Here is a 17,478-nt window from a genome sequence, read left to right as displayed (position 1 = left end):
GGCGCCCTGACATTAAGTCCTAGTTGACAGCAATCCCTAAGTCAGCCATACCGATGGACTTTCTAGTTACGTGACTGTCGGAAGAAGCTAAGTTATGCTGTCTGTGCAATAACACGTCTCCAAAGCTCAGGGACTTAACAAAGACTGATTTCTCACTTACATTACATAAATTAGCTGCAACTCTACTAGGCTGTTGGTTCTAATCTGGGACCCAGGATGATGGAGCAGTCACTATCTGGAAAATCACCAGTTGTTGTAATAGAGGAAAAAGAGAGTAGGAAAAATAAGAATTGCCCCTTAAACCCTCTGCTTGCATACCATTGGTCAAAACAAAATCTCGTGCGTAAGCTTGATGCCATAGGGCAGAGAGGCAACTCAAATGTTTCTTAATAATAGTAGTGCAATCTACAGTAAATTTCCCTTTTGCTTAAATGAGCTTAGGTCATATTTTCTGTCACTTGCAACCAAAAGAATCTTAACTGGGCTAAGTGAGGAAAGAACTAAATTAGATATTTTTTAAAAGATTTATTTATTTGAGAGAGAGAGAGAGACCACTTGCGCAAGAGTGGGAGGAGGGACCGAGGGAGAGAACCTGCAAGCAGCTGCCCCACTGAGTGGGGAGCCCAACGTGGGGCTCAGTCCCACGACCCATGAGATCACGACCCCAGCCGAAACCAAGAATCCATTGCTTAACTGACTGAGCCTCCCAGGAGCCCCTAAATTAGATGTTTTATATAAAATAGCCAACACATGGTAAGCATTCAATAAATGGAGCTACCATTTTCAAGTGCATGAACACAGAACTGAGAACTAATCTTTCTCAAGCAATAAAATTATCATCAGCTTCTTTAATTTGCATTTTATTCACTTACCTCACTAACAATTTATTGAGTTCTTTTTTTTATTTTTTACCTTTTTTAAAGATTTATTTGTTCTAGAGAGAGAGTGTGTGTGCCAGCAGAGGGAGGGACAGAGGGACAGAGCAAATCCTGAAGCAGACTCCCCACTGAGCACAGAGCCTGACGGGTGGCTTAGTTCCAGGACCCGGAGACCATGACCCTACCCGAAATCAAGAGTCAGCCATCCAACCGACTGAGCCACTCAGGCTCCCTATTGAGTTCTTTTTACGTGTCAGACGCTGTACTAGGTGGTGGCGACACAGTTTACATGTTAGCTCTCCAGTTGATTTGTTTTAAAGAAATATTTAATATGGGGCACCTGGGTGGCTCACTCAGTTAAGAGTCCGACTTGTGATTTGGGCTCAGGTCACGATCTCATGGGTCGTGGGATAGAGTCCCACATCAGACTCTGCACTCAGGAGGAGTCTGCTTGGGATTCTCTTTCTTCCTCTCCCTCTGCCTGTCCCCCACTCACACGTGTGCATGCTCTCTCTCTCAAATAAATAAAACTTTAAAAAGAAAAAAAAGATTTTCTCTCTCTCTCCCTCTCCCTCTCTTCCCCCTCTACTTCTCTTGAAAAAAAAAAGAAAAAAGAAAAAAAGATCATTTCCTTGTTCTTCACCTGCTTACTACACACCACCCTTCCTGGTTTTCTCCCAGCATCGGTTCTCTGTTACATGCTAGCCATATTTACCTCCCACCCAGTGATCTCATCCAGCCATGTCATGACTGATTTCTCATTTCTACACTGAGGATTCCCAATTTTATGACTCCCCCTTGACTTCTCTGCACAACTCCAAAATGGTTGATCTTATTGCCTCCTTATATAACAAGCATCTTACAGTTATTACCAGACTGGGTTCCTGATCCACCAGCCCCAACATGGAGCCTCCCTCAGGGTTCCGCATCCCAGGAAATGGAACCACTGTTCACCCCGTTGCTCAGGCCAACCTTGGAATAATCTTAATCCCTTTCTTTGTTTTCTCCTATTTCTAACCTATCAGCAAATCTGTGGACTCCTTCAAAACAGCTTCAATGTGATCATTTGTTCTCCTCCCTTCTAGGGTGTTGCCCTAGTCCCAAGATCATCCTTCAGACCTGGCCTCCTACAGCAGCTTCTCCTAATTGGCTTTTCTACTTCCATTTTTGTTCTTTTTTTGGAAAGATTGATTGATTGATTGATTGATTGATTGATTTGACAGAGAAACAGCGCTCTGGAGTGAGCACAAGTAGGGGGAGCAGCAGGCAGAGGGAGAGGGAGAAGCAGGCTCCCCTGATGCGGGGCTTACCCCAGGACCGGGGATCACAAACTGAGCTGAAGGCAGATGCCTAATGACTGAGCCACCCAGGCACCCCCATTTTTGTTCTATTATATCCTACATCGAAGCCAAGAATGAATCATTTAAAACTCAAGTCAGATTATGTCACTTCTCTGTTCAAAAGTTTCCGACTGCTCTCCTTCACCCTTTAGACATGCGCATGACACATTCTCTCATTTTCCATGTCCCCTGGGCTCTCTGCTCAAATGTCACTTCATCTAAGAAGTGTTCCCTGAAATCTTATTTAAAAAACACAAGTTCCTGGGTCGCCTGGGTGGCTCAGTCAGTTAAGCGTCTGCCTTCCACTCAGGTCATGATCCCAGGGTCCTGGGATCCAGCCCCACGTGGGGCTCCCTGCTCCTCGGGGAGCCTGCTTCCCTCTCTCCCTCTGCCCTTGTCCCCTGATTGTGTTGTCTCTCTCTTTCACTCCCTCAAATAAATAAAATCTTTTTTTAAAAAGTTCCTATACCCTCACCCTCTATTACTTTACTGTGTTATTTTTCTTCGTGTTGCCACTTGACATTATACTAAGTAGTTACCTCTTTACAAATAGAATGTTAGTCCCATGAGCATTTTGCATTTCCACTGCCAAAAGAGCCTAGAGAAAAAGGGTAGGCACTCAGACGCTTTTATTAAGCACCCTAAGCACTCCAGGCATTATTCTAGCATCATGCATTATCTGTTAAATTACCCTAACGTTAGATTTGCTGCATTACTGTCCACATTTCATTGACATGGTAGCTGAGGCACAGCTTCGTCAAATAACTTGCCCAAAGTCACACAGCTCATAAGCTGCTTAGCTAGTATGTCAGTAAATCCAGGAGCTCTTCCTCTTGAGCCCCCCTCTACTCCTCAGCACTGGCTGCTCACGTTTGAGCTCCAAAAGCCATTGGCCGGGGCGTCAGGATGACTAAGGGTGCCAGGGCGGCGCTGCTGCGGGTGGGGCGGGGGGCGTTGGCCTCCAAGTGAGATCAGAGCCGGGATGGTCCACCTGGCTTCCCGGTTTCTGCGCATCAGCACACAGCTGCCACTAGCCTCTGAGCGCCGGTCCGGCAGCGCGGACACACCAGGCGCAGGCGGCGGGGCGCGGGAGCGGGATGTACCTGTGCTGGGGCACCAGCCCTCGGGGACCTCTGCGCCGGAGGCAGGCCGGCCGGGCCGACGCCGAGCTGCTACAGGCGGCCTCCGGGGAGCGCCATTCGCTGCTGCTGCTGAGCAACGGAGAGCTGCACTCGTGCGGGGACAACAGCCAGGGCCAGCTGGGGCGGAAGGGCGTGCAGCGCGATGAGCACCCGAGTGAGTGCGGGACTAAGGTGCGGGGCAGGGGGCGCCCGGACCGCTGGGCCCCAGGATACTGCGAAACGATGATCCGCGCTCCGTGCGCGCGAGTTGGTCAGTTTCGTTTTCCAGAAGCGCAGTTTGTTTCGATTTCCAGTTCATCTTAAAAGCGAAACTGAGAGCGGAACCTAACTGGACAGCGCTCCTTTGAAGAGACGTGGTCCCTCCCCCTAAGTCTTTCTAGACCAGCCCCTACCTGTGCTGTCTATCTGGAACAGAGCGACCTTCCAAGCGTGGTTCATGGGTGGGACATCTCTAACTCTCTCATAAATACCCCAGAGCATCTTTTTTTCTTAAAATTAAAAAAAAGTATACTATTATTACCATTACTGATTATTACAGAAACACAGTAAAGAAATTGGCTATAATTCCAATACCCAAAGACTACTACTATTTTGATGTATTTATTTTTTGTTTTATTTCTATTATACATTTATTTTAATAAAAGCATGTCATTATATAGTTTTATATACACAGTATTTCTACAACTCTATAAATTACGCTCTTAACGAAACTTAATATCGTGAAAATATTGTCTTTTTATTATGTATTTTTTTTAGATACATTTTAAATTGTTGCAAAACATTCCAGGCTTTGACAGTACGATTTAATTATTCTTCTTTGGTGGAAATTAGGTTTTTTCCTCATTAGGGACTTTTATAAATAATACTGTGATTGCCATTATTTGACCAAATTTCTGATGATTGCCATTATTTGACCAAATTTCTGATTACTTACTTGAAAAAATCCTAAGAGTTGTGTCTGGGAGGGAAAACTTCTCCTCTACCCTCTTAGTTCTTGTTCTGAAGGCCTGCAGACTAAGCAGACAAAGATTGACAAGAGGAAAAATTATACAATTTTATTAATATTTAATGTGCACAGAAGTTTGCAGGAAAAAAGGGAAACTCAACCTTGGGTAGATTTGGGGACTTATACTGCATTTTAGGAAAGAAAAGGGAGTTTGGGCTTTGAAGGATGATCAGTTGTGGGAAAGTGACATGCAAATATATGGGGGAGACTAATGGAAGATAAGGATTATTTTGGTAAGAGTTGTCTATGCAGACTCATCTCAGTGCCAACTCCAGTGATACTTTTACAAGGGAAATTCATGCCCTACTTTTAGGTGAATGAGGGGAAGGCAGAGAACTCTTCCTACATCTGTTGGTTTTCATTTGCCTTCAGCTCAAAATAATCCTTCTGCCAAAGTGGCATATTTTGGGGTGGCATATCCTGATCCCCTTTAGGTGGAGATGAGGGGCAACATGATACTTGATGCCAAACTGTTCTCTAGGAATGTGGTACCAGTCTCTACCTTCATGAGTGTATGAATCTTTGGGACATTTTTTCTTATTCCATAGTTTGAAAATAAATCATTGAAAAGGCTAAGATCACAAAGGTTTAAAAAAAGAAAACACAAGTGTTAGCAAAAACTTTACTAGTAGTGATATATTTAACTCAAACCCTCTAATAATTCAGACACAAACACTTTGGGAAAATAGTTCAGATTCACTTATAGGGATCATGCTATAATGATCAGGTTTTCATTTGTGGGTACCTTTGGCTCATTAGAGGCATATTACTGGATTCTTTGTGAGAGGATCTGGCTTCTGCCTCTCACATTCATGGGGAAGGCTCCCTGCCCCTTTCCTCCTGAGCAAGGGATTAACTATTCTCACTGCTCAGGGCTGGGAAGTCAGAAGAGTAGAGTGGAGGCTGTTCCATCTCCTCTCTGTCTCCTTTTGTTTTGCTACCATCATCATAGAGAAATGTTAGGGCAAGTATCATAGTTCCTACAAGTTCCCCTCCTCCATGAAACTCATCCTTTGAATAGCAACCATATTCCCATACAGACAGCGTAACACGCATTGAGCTTCTTTCCTTCACACCTTTAGTGTGGATGTCAGGCCCTGATTTAAAAGTCCATTGGGAAAGATGAGAAGTCCAAGTGACCCTTCTTTTTGAAGAAAGTAAACTTGTTGTCTTAAACTTGCTGTTAAATTAATAATCTTCTGAGGTGTTTTGTTTTGTTTTTGTTCCTGAAGAACGAATTCGGATATTGGACAACCTACGTGTTGATCTCGTGAGCTGTGGAAAGGAACACTCTCTTGCTGTCTGTTACAAAGGAAGGGTCTTTGCATGGGGGGCTGGTTCTGAAGGGCAACTGGGAGTTGGAGAATTCAAGGAAATAAATCTTATACCTACGTAAGTATTTCCATACATTCATTCATTCATCCAGTGTTTTTCAGTTTCATGTGCTAGGCACTATGCAAGATGTCAGAGTACAAAGATGATTATGGCAAACACGGTCCCCAGCCTCAACGATTGTAGTGTAGTGAGAGAATGAGGCAGGAAAAAACTTCTAACACCAGTTATTACTTAATTAGAGTCCTGTGAAGGAGAAGGGCAGGGCATTTGAAATGAGAACATGTGACCCTTTGATCTAAGTCTTATGTATTGGAAATAACTGTGGGGGCCCACTCGGTAAATAAATCACTATAAAATATATATAAAATATAAAATAAACATAAAATATCAATACAAATAAAATAAATATTATTTTAAAGTAAAAACATTAAATAGAAGATACAGAAAGAAATCTTATTTGAACTTCCTTTCTGACTAAAGCAAAATCTCCTTGAAAAAACAGCTGCCATTAACAGCTTGGAGGGAGTTTCTTTTGAATTGAGTTGCTGTGAAGACAGACCGCCCAATCAACATCAAAAAACCTTATGGAATTTTCCATACACTTCTATTGAAGTCCTAAATCCTCTCCTTTTGCTAAGTTGATATATTTAAGGTGATTCCACAAATTTTCCATTACTGGGAGCTCCCCTCTGTACATGTAAATAAGCCTTGTTTTTTCTCCTGTTAATTTGTCTATTGTCAGTTAATTTGCTCGTCCCATATTGACAGGATCCAAACTGGAAGAGGAAGTTTTCCTCTCCACACAACCTTTTGGTCTGTCTTAAGCCACTGGATCCTAATATTTTATGTAGTAAGATAGGGCGAGAATCATTTTCTCACAAACAGCTTCCTAGGACAAATGGTATGACAAGCAGTCTGAATTGTGTGTTCATGAATTACATGTTTAAGAATTTTTAAAAGCATGATTTTTAATACTTGGAAGTTACTTTTTGTTACCTCTTCTGGTTTTTAATTGTGTAAGAGAGTGCTGTGGCTTTTGGGGGACAAACGTTGAACTTGGAATGAAAAGACGAAGGTTTGAGTCTAGTTCTATAACATGATACCTACAGCGTGATTCCCTAGAGCAAACCAGAACTCTGAGTTCTACTGGGTTCAACCATTTGAAAGTGCTGATAGTTAGGTTTTTGATCCACAAAAATGGTGATTTAATAGGATTCAACCTAATGATTTCTTTATCACATAGGGCTTAAATCAGGTGATATAAATAGCAGTGTTGTATAAATTCTAAAGTCCTGTGTCATATGTGCATGAAGAAATTTTTCTTTTAAGCCAATAAGTATAGAGCAAAAGTTAGTACATTATATACTGCGTTAAAAGACTAATAAAAATCACTTTTGTATTATAAGTGTTTGGATTCTGCTCTGTACCTTTACACATGTTGAGGTCATGTTAAAAATAGTTTGAGGGCTTTATGGGGCGCCTGGGTGGCACAGCGGTTAAGCGTCTGCCTTCGGCTCAGGGCGTGATCCCGGCGTTCTGGGATCGAGCCCCACATCAGGCTCCTCCACTATGAGCCTGCTTCTTCCTCTCCCACTCCCCCTGCTTGTGTTCCCTCTCTCGCTGGCTGTATCTATCTCTGTCAAATAAATAAATAAACTCTTTAAAAAAAAAATAGTTTGAGGGCTTTGGAATAAGGGTACTACAGAAAAATAAGAAAATAAAGTTATTTCTGGGGGAAATATGCCCAGGTTACCAACAATCCTGAAAATGATGGATGCGTAAATGCAGACTTGTTGGTTTGACAGCAGTTTCAGACAAGTAACTCCCTAAAATTACTGAAGATGACATGCCAATCAGGAAAATCACCATTACTGTGGTGCTTCTGAATACTACCAAACAGCCTTACGTATCTGCAGTCATCCAGAGAACTATTTATTCTATGGTAAAAAACATTAAAACAGCCCAGTTTAAAAAGAAAAGAAAAAAGGAAAGAAAGGAAGAGAACGTTATTTCCCTAAACCAAATGTATTACCTGGGATGGTTCTAATATCTGTAGTTCACGTGGTGAGCCACTCCAAAGAAGGATTAATAGATTTTGTATCATTTGTATTACAGGAAGATAAAAACTCTGACTGGTATAAAAATTATACAAGTTTCCTGTGGACACTACCACTCCCTGGCATTATCAGAAGGTAAAATAAGGGTTTTGGAATCTTTCAAGTGTCATTTCAAAGTAATTTTTTTGCATATGAATGATGCCTGTTGATTTTTAATGTACTGGGGCTCATTTTAAGGCATTTAGAAGTTTTTTTTAATGCTTTAGATTTCATAAGCTGTATTGTTCTTCTTTTTTTTTTTTTCTATTTTCTCTGTTCTTATTATACTCTAAGTAGTGCTTAATTCATATCAGTGCCATAAAGGGTCATCTCTGTTCGCATGACCTGCTCTAACTCTCTCAGAATTTAGTAGTGGTTTTATCCAGAACTTTGCCCTTTATGCTGAATGGTTGTATATACCAGGAAACTCAGACGAAGGTCTGTTTGTCTTTTCTTTTTTTTTTTTTTTTAAGATTTTATTTATTTGACAGAGGGGAGCAACAGGCAGGGGAGAGGGAGAAGCAGGGGGAGAAGCAGGCCTCCCGCCAAGCAGGGAGCCTGATGCAGGGCTCGATCACAGGACTCCGAGACCACGACCTGAGCTGAAGGCAAACGCTCAATGACTGAGCCACCCAGGCGCCCCTCTATTTGTCTTTTTTACCAAGATCAAAGAAAAAAGTCAAGATATGAAAATTATGACTTTACATTTTTTCTACTAACATCCCCATCCTTTGTCCAGCATCAGTCAAAATGTTTCAGTGCAAAGTGTTGCAGAAGAAAACCTTTTTCTTATCCTCTTTGGTTCAGTACCTGAGAGTCCGCAAATTTAAGTAACAAAAGACAGATTGATAAGAGACAAGGCACACCACTGTTATTAATATTTTCATGCACAGAAGTTTACAGAAAAGAAGTGAAACTCAAGAAGTGTTTAGACTTGGGAGCTTATGAACCATTTTAATGAGGGAAAGATTTGGGCTTTGCAGGATGATCGATCGTAGGGAAATACATGAGACTTGGAAATACACGGGAGAAACTAAGGGAAGATAAGAGTTATTTTATTAAGGGTTATTTGCGAAGACTCATGTTGCGGCAGACTCTCCATCTATGGGGATGAGTCACTGCCCCATCCCAGGTGCAGGAGAAGAGGACACCTTCACAAAGGGAAATATATACCTTGCTTTTGGGTGGATAAGAGGAGGGCAGAGAACTTTTCCCACATGTGTGGATTCTCAGTTGCCTTCAGCTCAAAATAATCCTTATGCCAGAGTGGCATATTTTGGGGTGGCATACTGTGAATGCCGTCCAGAGACACGTAACATTTGCATGTCCCCCAGGTGATATCATATGCTCACTGCAGCCGCACCACAGGGGCTCCGGACATTTCCTGGTTGGCTTCTGTGCGCCATCCACTATATGAGGTGCTTTTCGCCTGTAATCTCATGAAATCACTTAACTAACACAGAAGCCACGCATTATTTGGAAATGAGGAAATTTGGGCTCAGAGACTTTCCGTGATTTGCCCAAGGTCGCACACTAAGAAACAGAAGTGAGATTTGAACCTACACTTGTTTACATCCCAACCCTAAGCACTTAACCGCTGTACCACTCGGGCCATGAGACCATAGCGTAATCCTGTGGCTATTGTAGAATTCTTTCCTACCATTTCCAGAGATTTGATCTACTCCTTCTCATCTGTAGGAGTACTGATGCCTACCTTATGGGGTGGTTAGAAGATTCAGTGAAAGAACGAACACAATATATCCTGTACAGTCCATAGCAGATAGCAGCGGTAGAAGAAATATTAGTCTTTCTTCCTTCCTTCCTTTCCTTCTTCTTAATTATTGAAATAGCTTGAATTATTCCCCCGGGGTATTGATTTGTCTTTATATTGGTCTGGACTGAAGGTTGTGTGGAGCCCAGGTACCCAGTACATTTGCTATGGTGAACTGTGAGCTCTCATAGACCTTCAAATGAGTTTGACATTGTGCAGTGGGCCCTCAGAGATATTTTTTTTTTTAAGATTTTATTTATTTATTTGACAGAGCGAGAGAGCACAAGCAGGGGGAGCATTAGGAGAGGGAGAAGCAGGCTCCCCACCGAGCAGGGAGCCCGATGCGGGGCTCTATCCCAAGACCCTGGGATCATGACCTCAGCTGAAGGCAGACGCTTAAGTATCTGAGCCACCCTGGCGCCCCAGAAATAGTTTTCAATGGTAGAAATAACTTTAGAAGAGTTAAAAAAGAAAAATTAAATATAATAACGTAAAAATCTGAGCTATGTTAGCATTTTTCTGGGTAAACAATGAAGCATTAAAGATCTTGATTTTTGATCTCATGTAAATTATCCATCTCTGGTCAAATTCAACATACAATGTTGATGGTCTTTTTCTCCCATGGAGTCATTCCACAAATATTTTTTTAGTGCCTATGTTTCCAGCAAAGAGGATATAGCAGTGAACAAACCCAATACTTTGCTTTCCTGGAGCTTATATTCTGGGGGGTGTGTAGGGGAAGTAAGCCTTAAACACACAGACAAATAATTATGTCATGTAACAGAGGTAAGGGTATGAAGGAAAGTGAGGCCAGGTAAGGGGAGGGGAGCAAGTACTTGAGTGGAGGAAAGGAATCCTTCTCTTCTAAGAAAGGTGTTAGGGAAACTTGGTGAGCAGAGACCAAAAGAAGGGAGGGACGGAGACGTAACGCTAAGGCCAGAGGTATGATCCACGTGCAAAGGCAGTGAGGTAGCGGCGTGCTCAGCGGTATGCTCAGGAACAGCAGGCTCTCTGGAAACGTCTGAGATGTGTCATGGGGAATACTGGTGACCTGGGGCTTGTGAGCTGTGGTGAGAATTGGCCTTTTATTGAGTAAGACAGCAAATTCCTAGAGGGTTCAGTCTGACTTATTTTTTTTAAGAGAGCACCCCGGCTGCTCTTTGGAAAACAGACAAAGATGAACTCTGGGAGCCCAGTGAGGGGCTGTTGTAAATGTCCAGGAGAAAAGTGACAGTGGCTTGGACGCTAAGGTGGTAACCCTGGAGAGGTGAGAGGTGGTCAGATTCCTGACACATTTTAAAGATAGCGACTTTAGGATTTGCTAGGCTGATGGATGGAAAAGGAAGAAGGGAGTCAAGGATGACTCCAAGATTTCTGGTCTGAGCAGCTGAAAGACCAGAGTTGCCCTTAACTGGAGGGAGAAGAGGAGCGGATGTTGTTGGAAGGGACTTTTGAAGGTGTTCCTGACCATCCTCCTTGCTTTTAGTCAGAATACTCTAACCTCTTTTATCCCTATTTTAGTTATTTAAGACTTTTAGAGTGAGGGTGGTAGTTTCTACTTGAATTTGGTATTCCAGTGTGCTTGCAATTCTGAATTTCTCTGCTTTATTTTTGTAGGTGGCCAAGTGTTTTCATGGGGAAGTAACAGCCATGGGCAGCTGGGCCTGGGGAAGGAGTGCCCCTCCCAAGCCAGCCCGCAGAGGGTGAGGTCCCTGGATGGCATCCCCCTCACTCAGGTGGCTGCAGGCGGGGCCCACAGCTTCGCCCTGTCTCTCTCTGGAGCTTCATTTGGCTGGGGAAGCAACAATGCAGGGCAGCTGGCCCTCCGCCAGAATAATGTCCCAGGTAATGAGATAGCCTTCTTCTTGCAGTAAATCATTCTTTCCAGTTGAAAGACCAGCTCTGCAAAGGGGACTCTCAACAATAAGAGCAGTGATTCCCAAACTTTGTGATACATTAGAATCACCTTGGGAGCCATCTTAATTTTTAACTGCCACTGTAATATATTACCACAAACTTATGGCTTCAAACAACACAAATTTCTTATCTTATAGTTCTGGTGGTCAGAAGTTTGATGCAGGTCTCAGTGGGCTAAAATCAAGGTGTCAGCAGGGCTGTGTTCCTTTCTGGAGGCTTCGGGACAGCCGAGTAGGGGGTGGGGTGGGCACTGCACCATTGTCTTTTCCCCCTTCTGGAGTCCACCTGCATTCCTTGACTCACGGGCCCCTCTTCAGAGTCAGCACTGGCTGGCGAAGTCTTCCTCAGGTCACGTTACTCTGACAGTGATTCTTCTGCCTCCCTCCTCCTCAGTTAAAGGACCCTTGTAATTACATCGCGCCCACCCAGATAATCCAGGTTAACCTCCTTATTTTCAGGTCAACAGATTAGCAACTTTAATTCCATTTGCCTCATTAACTCCTCTTTGCCCTGTAACCTAACATATCCACAGCCTCTGGGGAAGGACACAGACGTCTTTGAAGCCCCTTATTTTGTCTACCTTAAGAGCATTTAAAAATCCCAGCGCCCAAGTTAGACCCCATACCCAGTATCAGAATGTCTGGGGATGGAAGCCAGGCATCGGTCATTATGAAAGATTCCACAGTTTATTCCAATGTGCAGCCAAGCTTGCGAACCACTGGATTAGAAGACGCTAACGGGAGAAACAACCAGTCCGTCCGATAACCCTTAAACAAACTCACTGCGAAGTCTTCCCCATGCACCCTATCCCTCTTCTGTTCACTTCTTTACATTCAACTAACATACACTTAGTCAGCACTTACATCTCCTTTCACTTAACTCTGTCAACATGACGTCCTCTAATTGTCTCAATTATTATTGCATGTTTGCAGAACACCTACTATGTGACAGAAATGAATATAACATAATGGCAGTATTATTGGGAATAAAGGTCTTAAAACTTACCTTCCTAGGAGAATAGCCTTAGGCGTTCCAGAAGATTAAATAGTTTTCAGAAATCGATGCTAAGGGACTGTTTTTCTTTCTTTTCCAAAGCAGGGCCTTCCCCCTCTGTTTTATAATACTTCTGAGTGTTGATTTTAAAAATTATGTTAACGAATTATAAGATGATAAAAATATTAAAAGATGTAAAAGCTCATGAAATCTGAGTCTTACACTGTAGAGATTCTGCTTTCTTTCAGTAGTACAAAGCCACAAGCCTCGTTCAGTTGGTGCGCTGAAGAATCTAGGCGTGATTTATATCAGCTGTGGTTATGAGCATACCGCAGTGCTTACCCAGGTAATCTAAAATGCTTTGCTATTTTTTTTTAATTCCTGAGAAATGGTACCACAAGGTACATGTACTGACTGTTGTTGAAGGCAATACGTGTATCAATATCTCAATATATCCATTCAATGTACAAATATCTAAAGAGGAGAAATGAACCAAATATAAACCATGACATTTTCAAGATCCTAAAACAGAAGCTAATTTCAGCTGTAGGAAATATTTTTAAATACCCACTAAATTAGATTAATGGGGTGCCTGTTTGGCTCAGTTGGTAGAGCATGCAACTCTTGATCTTGGGGTTGTAAATTCAAGCCCCACGTTGGGTGTAGAGATTGCGTAAAAATAAAATCTTAAAAATGATTTAAAAAACGATTAATAGAGGAGCTAATCCTTTTAGCAATTATTCATTCATAATGTAGTTCTACAGATGAAAATTACTGTAGAAGCAACAAAGTAATTTTTACAGGTTTCAATAACCCAAATTAAAGACTAGAACCTACTTTGTTCCATTTCTTGCTTGGCACAATTACGAGCCTGCCTTGTAAATGTTTGCCTCCTCTTGTACTGGCCAAATAGTATATTCCAATGGGATGGATTCTCTCCATAGCCAAAAGGAACAGACTTGAAAACTATTTGTGTGGGAAATGTTTATTTAAACACTAAATGAATCACTGACCTTTAGCTCTGAAATGAATAATACCTTGTATGTTAATTAATTGAATTTAAAAAATTCATATAAGCTAAAAAAATAAAAACTAAATATCAAAAGTAATTTGTATTATTTACTTAATTATTTTTTATTAGAGAGAGAGTATGCATGCACATGGGTGAGGGGGTGGAGGGCAGGGGCAGCGGGAGAGGGAGAGAGAGAGAACCCCAAGGTCACCTCCCCTTCTCCCCCCACCACATGCACTCTATCGCTCTCTAAAAAATAAATCTTTTGAAAAAAGATTATTTTCAGAGAAATGCTCAAAGAAATAAAGCAACCCTCTACTTAAATGTTAGTGTTACTCTTGAACCAATTAATTTGTCTATCCATTCATTCTATAATGAATGCCAACGGTTTTTCACATTTAACGAGTTAACTTACGTTTACTACTAGAAAGAGTAAATATAAGACCCCTCCCCTTCATATAAAGCTTATATTTCACATAGTGCTCTCATACAGTTCTCTGATGATACTTAATCTTCAAGTTTTTAGTTACTTTTTAAAATCTGAAATCGGTCTGATTCCTTCTTTTTCAAACAGACTGGGAAAGTGTTCACATTTGGAGGCAATAGCTATGGACAGCTGGGACACAGCCCCACGGCTGAGAAGGAAGGTCCACAACTCGTGGAAGGAATTGATGGCCTAGTTTCACAGATAGATTGTGGAAGGTAATGGGCTAGTTTTTTGTTTGTTTGTTTGTTTTTAGTGTGAGTAGAAATATACTTATAAATAAATAAAAAAATAAATAAAATATATTTTATTACTTAGAAATGACTCCTCAGGACAGCCCTCCCAGGTCCTCTCCTTTTTCGGGCGCTTTGTACTATGTATGGTTCAGTAAACTTTGCTGCTCATCAAAAAAACAAAACAAAGCAAAACAAAACTCCTCAGTAATGTTCTCAAACCTCTAAGCCCAAAATATGCGTCTACTCTTTTTATAGATCATTTTCCTTTCTGAATTTACTTCTTTCAAATACAGTTTAAGTTTTCTATTTTTTCTAATTTATTCTAGACATTTCATTTATTTAGTAAGAATTTATTGTAAGTCTACTGTGTATAGACCACCTTACTAGGTGCTGGGGGTTGGGAGGAGGGTTTAAGATAAAAATGGTGGTGGGGCACCTGGGTGGCTCGGTTGGTAAGTGCCTGACCCTTGACCTGATCTCACGGTCGTGGCACTGAACCCTGCATTGGGTTCTGCACTCAGTACAGAGTTTGCCCGAGATTCTCTCTCCTCGCCTTCCCCCTCTGCCCTGCCCCCTGCTCCTGCACACACGCAAGCTCACTCTCTCTCTTAAATACATAAATTTAAAATAAAATAAAATAAAAATAATGGTGTTTGCCTATTTGTGTTGATAAGACAAAATTTAAAGTATTCTCATGCAAATAGAAGAGAATACGTATTTGCATATGCATTCAGAGTTTTGCATAATCCAATTATGAGGACACTGAATATTATCTACCCAATTCATAAAAAACAAAGCTTACATTTAAAATACAAATGGTATGGGATACGGGGGTGGCTCAGTCCCTTAAGCATCTGCCTTTGGCTGGGGTCATAGTCATAGGGTCCTGGGATTGATTCCCACATCGGGCTCCTTGCTGAGCAGGGAGCCTGCTTCTCCCTTCTGCCGACTTCCTTGTGCTGTCTCTCCTTGCTTGTGCTGTCTATCACTCTCTGACAAATAAATAAAATAAACAAAACAAAAAAACACAAATGGTAGAAAAGACCCATCGATAATATTCTACTTTTAAGGTTGGTAATAAGTTAATATTCACCTACCATTTGTTTAGTCACATCGTTTGGTACCATCTCACCTTGACATTATGATAAGGCATCTGGGTACTTTGTATAAGATAAATCTGTTATTTTGTGTCAGGAGACATCATCTTTCTCAAAAAGCGAGTACCTTGGTCTTCATTATATTCTGTCTCTTGCAGTTACCATACCCTTGCATATGTCTACACCACTGGAAAGGTAATGTCTTTTGGTCGCGGACCAAGTTGCAAAAGCAGCCCAACTCATCCGGAGGCTCTGACAGAGGACGTTGACTTCACCTGCCCGATTTCTGCTAATGGTATGAGTGGTCCCACTAATCTATGATTTTTTTAAGTGATGCCACTGGAGGAGAAATATTATTTCTCTTCTTTTCACAAGAGTACATAGACTGTGGTTCTTTTTGTACGGTTATTTTAAATCTCTACAATATGCATCTTTTCTTATGCGATGATTCCTGGAGAATTTAGTAATTTTTTCTAAAGATTAGGGTAATATGAAAAAGATCCCAAGTCAATGAACTATCAGAAAGATTCAGCTTTATATATTTAATCAAACTTCTTCTAGGGGCATCTGTCTGGATCAGTCGGTGGAGCATGTGATGCTTGATCTCAGGGCTCTGAGTTTGAGCCCCATGTTGGGTGTAGAGATTACTTAAAACCAAATAAAAAACAAACAAACAAACAAAAAAACCCTCTTCTAAAGCACATCACCCTGGTTTCATTATGCAAGTGCATGAAAACTTAAAATTTTAAGAATATACAACATGTAACCTGATCAAAGTTAATCTTTTATGGTACTTGTAGTCAAAATTCATCTAGAAGATGGGGCGCCTGGGTGGCTCAGCCGTTAAGCATCTGCCTTCGGCTCAGGTCATGATCCCAGGGTCCTGGGATCTAGCCCTGCATCGGGCTCCCTGCTCGGTAGGGAGCCTGGTTCTCCCTCTCACACTCCCCTTGCTCGTGTTCCCTCTCTTGCTGTCTCTGTCTAATAAATAAATAAAATCTTAAAAAAAAAATTCATCTAGAAGAATATAAATTGCCAATAAATAAGCAAATTTAGCTTGGTACTATATCAGATTTTATTTTAAAGATTTTATTTATTTTAGAGAAAGAGAGCATGCACAAGAGCATGGGGGGGTTGGGGGGTGGGAAGCAGAGGGAGAGAGACAGCAGACTCCATGCTAAACACAGAGCCCAACATGGGGCTCAGTCCCAGCACCCTGAGATCATGACCTGAGCTAAAATCAAGAGTCAGATGCTTAACCGACTGAGCCACCCAGGCACCCCAATATATCAGGTTTTTTTAAAGACTATTTTTTTAGAGCATTTTAGGTTTATAACAAAAGATTTCTTTTTTTACTTCTAAATACAATAAGCATGAATTTATACTTTCTTTAAGACCTTGCAGATTTTCAAGTCAAACATATTTTTGCTGGAACGCATGCCAATTATGTGACAACTTATCAGGTATCTATTATACTTTCTGTTTCTTTTAAAAATATTCTTTAAAAAACACAAACAAAACAAATAATCATTTTTTTCTGTCTAGATTTCAGAGCAGTGTTTCAAACATTGTATCATTTATATGTATTCAAATTTTTTACTAACATAAGAAGATCCTCTGTTAGGGGCGCCTGGGTGGCACAGCGGTTAAGCGTCTGCCTTCGGCTCAGGGCGTGATCCCGGCATTAGGGGATCGAGCCCCACATCAGGCTCCTCTGCTATGAGCCTGCTTCTTCCTCTCCCACTCCCCCTGCTTGTGTTCCCTCTCTCGCTGGCTGTCTCTATCTCTGTCAAATAAATAAATAAAAAGTTTAAAAAAAAAAATAAGAAGATCCTCTGTTAGAATGCTTCTTAAAAAATATTCTGTAATTTTAGGGGTGTCTGAGTGGCTCGGTAGGTTGGGTATTCGACTCTTGGTTTAGGTTTGGGTCTTGATCTCATAGGTTGTGGGATGGCCCTGTGTCAAGAGGCTCCATGCTCAGTGGGGAGTCTGCTTAAAAGATTCCCTTCCTCCACCCCTCCCCCCACTTCCTCACACACATTCTTTCTCTCTGAAATGAGTAAATAAATCTTTTTTAAAAAATAAGGTATAATCTCTTAAAAAAAATATCCTGTAATTTTCACTTCCTTCTAAGAGATGAGACCCTCAAACCTAAATGCATTGCTTTTACA

The 17,478-nt window shown here is 41.4% G+C and overlaps 1 protein-coding gene across 2 annotated transcripts in view; it reads left to right on the top strand.

The window, feature by feature from the left end:
- The first annotated feature begins 3,168 nt into the window (after nucleotides 1–3,168).
- Nucleotides 3,169–17,478, top strand: part of HERC6 (HECT and RLD domain containing E3 ubiquitin protein ligase family member 6) — a 52,918-nt gene continuing 38,608 nt past the window's right edge. Inside the window, exons 1-8 of one of the 2 annotated variants that reach the window (XM_087863999.1) lie at nucleotides 3,169–3,514; nucleotides 5,599–5,758; nucleotides 7,817–7,893; nucleotides 11,186–11,413; nucleotides 12,730–12,824; nucleotides 14,065–14,192; nucleotides 15,466–15,602; nucleotides 16,703–16,770. In XM_087863999.1, coding sequence (XP_087720125.1) covers nucleotides 3,316–3,514; nucleotides 5,599–5,758; nucleotides 7,817–7,893; nucleotides 11,186–11,413; nucleotides 12,730–12,824; nucleotides 14,065–14,192; nucleotides 15,466–15,602; nucleotides 16,703–16,770 — 1,092 coding nt within the window. In that variant the 5' untranslated portion in view covers nucleotides 3,169–3,315. Of the gene's footprint in view, nucleotides 3,515–5,598; nucleotides 5,759–7,816; nucleotides 7,894–11,185; nucleotides 11,414–12,726; nucleotides 12,825–14,064; nucleotides 14,193–15,465; nucleotides 15,603–16,702; nucleotides 16,771–17,478 lie in introns of both variants that reach the window. The other variant, XM_045791709.2, reaches the window with a different exon arrangement.

Source organism: Ursus americanus, chromosome 8, assembly GCF_024610735.1.
Source record: "Ursus americanus isolate L20-20 chromosome 8, mUrsAme1.1.p, whole genome shotgun sequence".
Classification (NCBI taxonomy): Eukaryota; Metazoa; Chordata; class Mammalia; order Carnivora; family Ursidae; genus Ursus; species Ursus americanus.
Note: the sequence above shows the minus strand (reverse complement) of the source record. Positions and strands in the feature narration are given on the sequence as shown.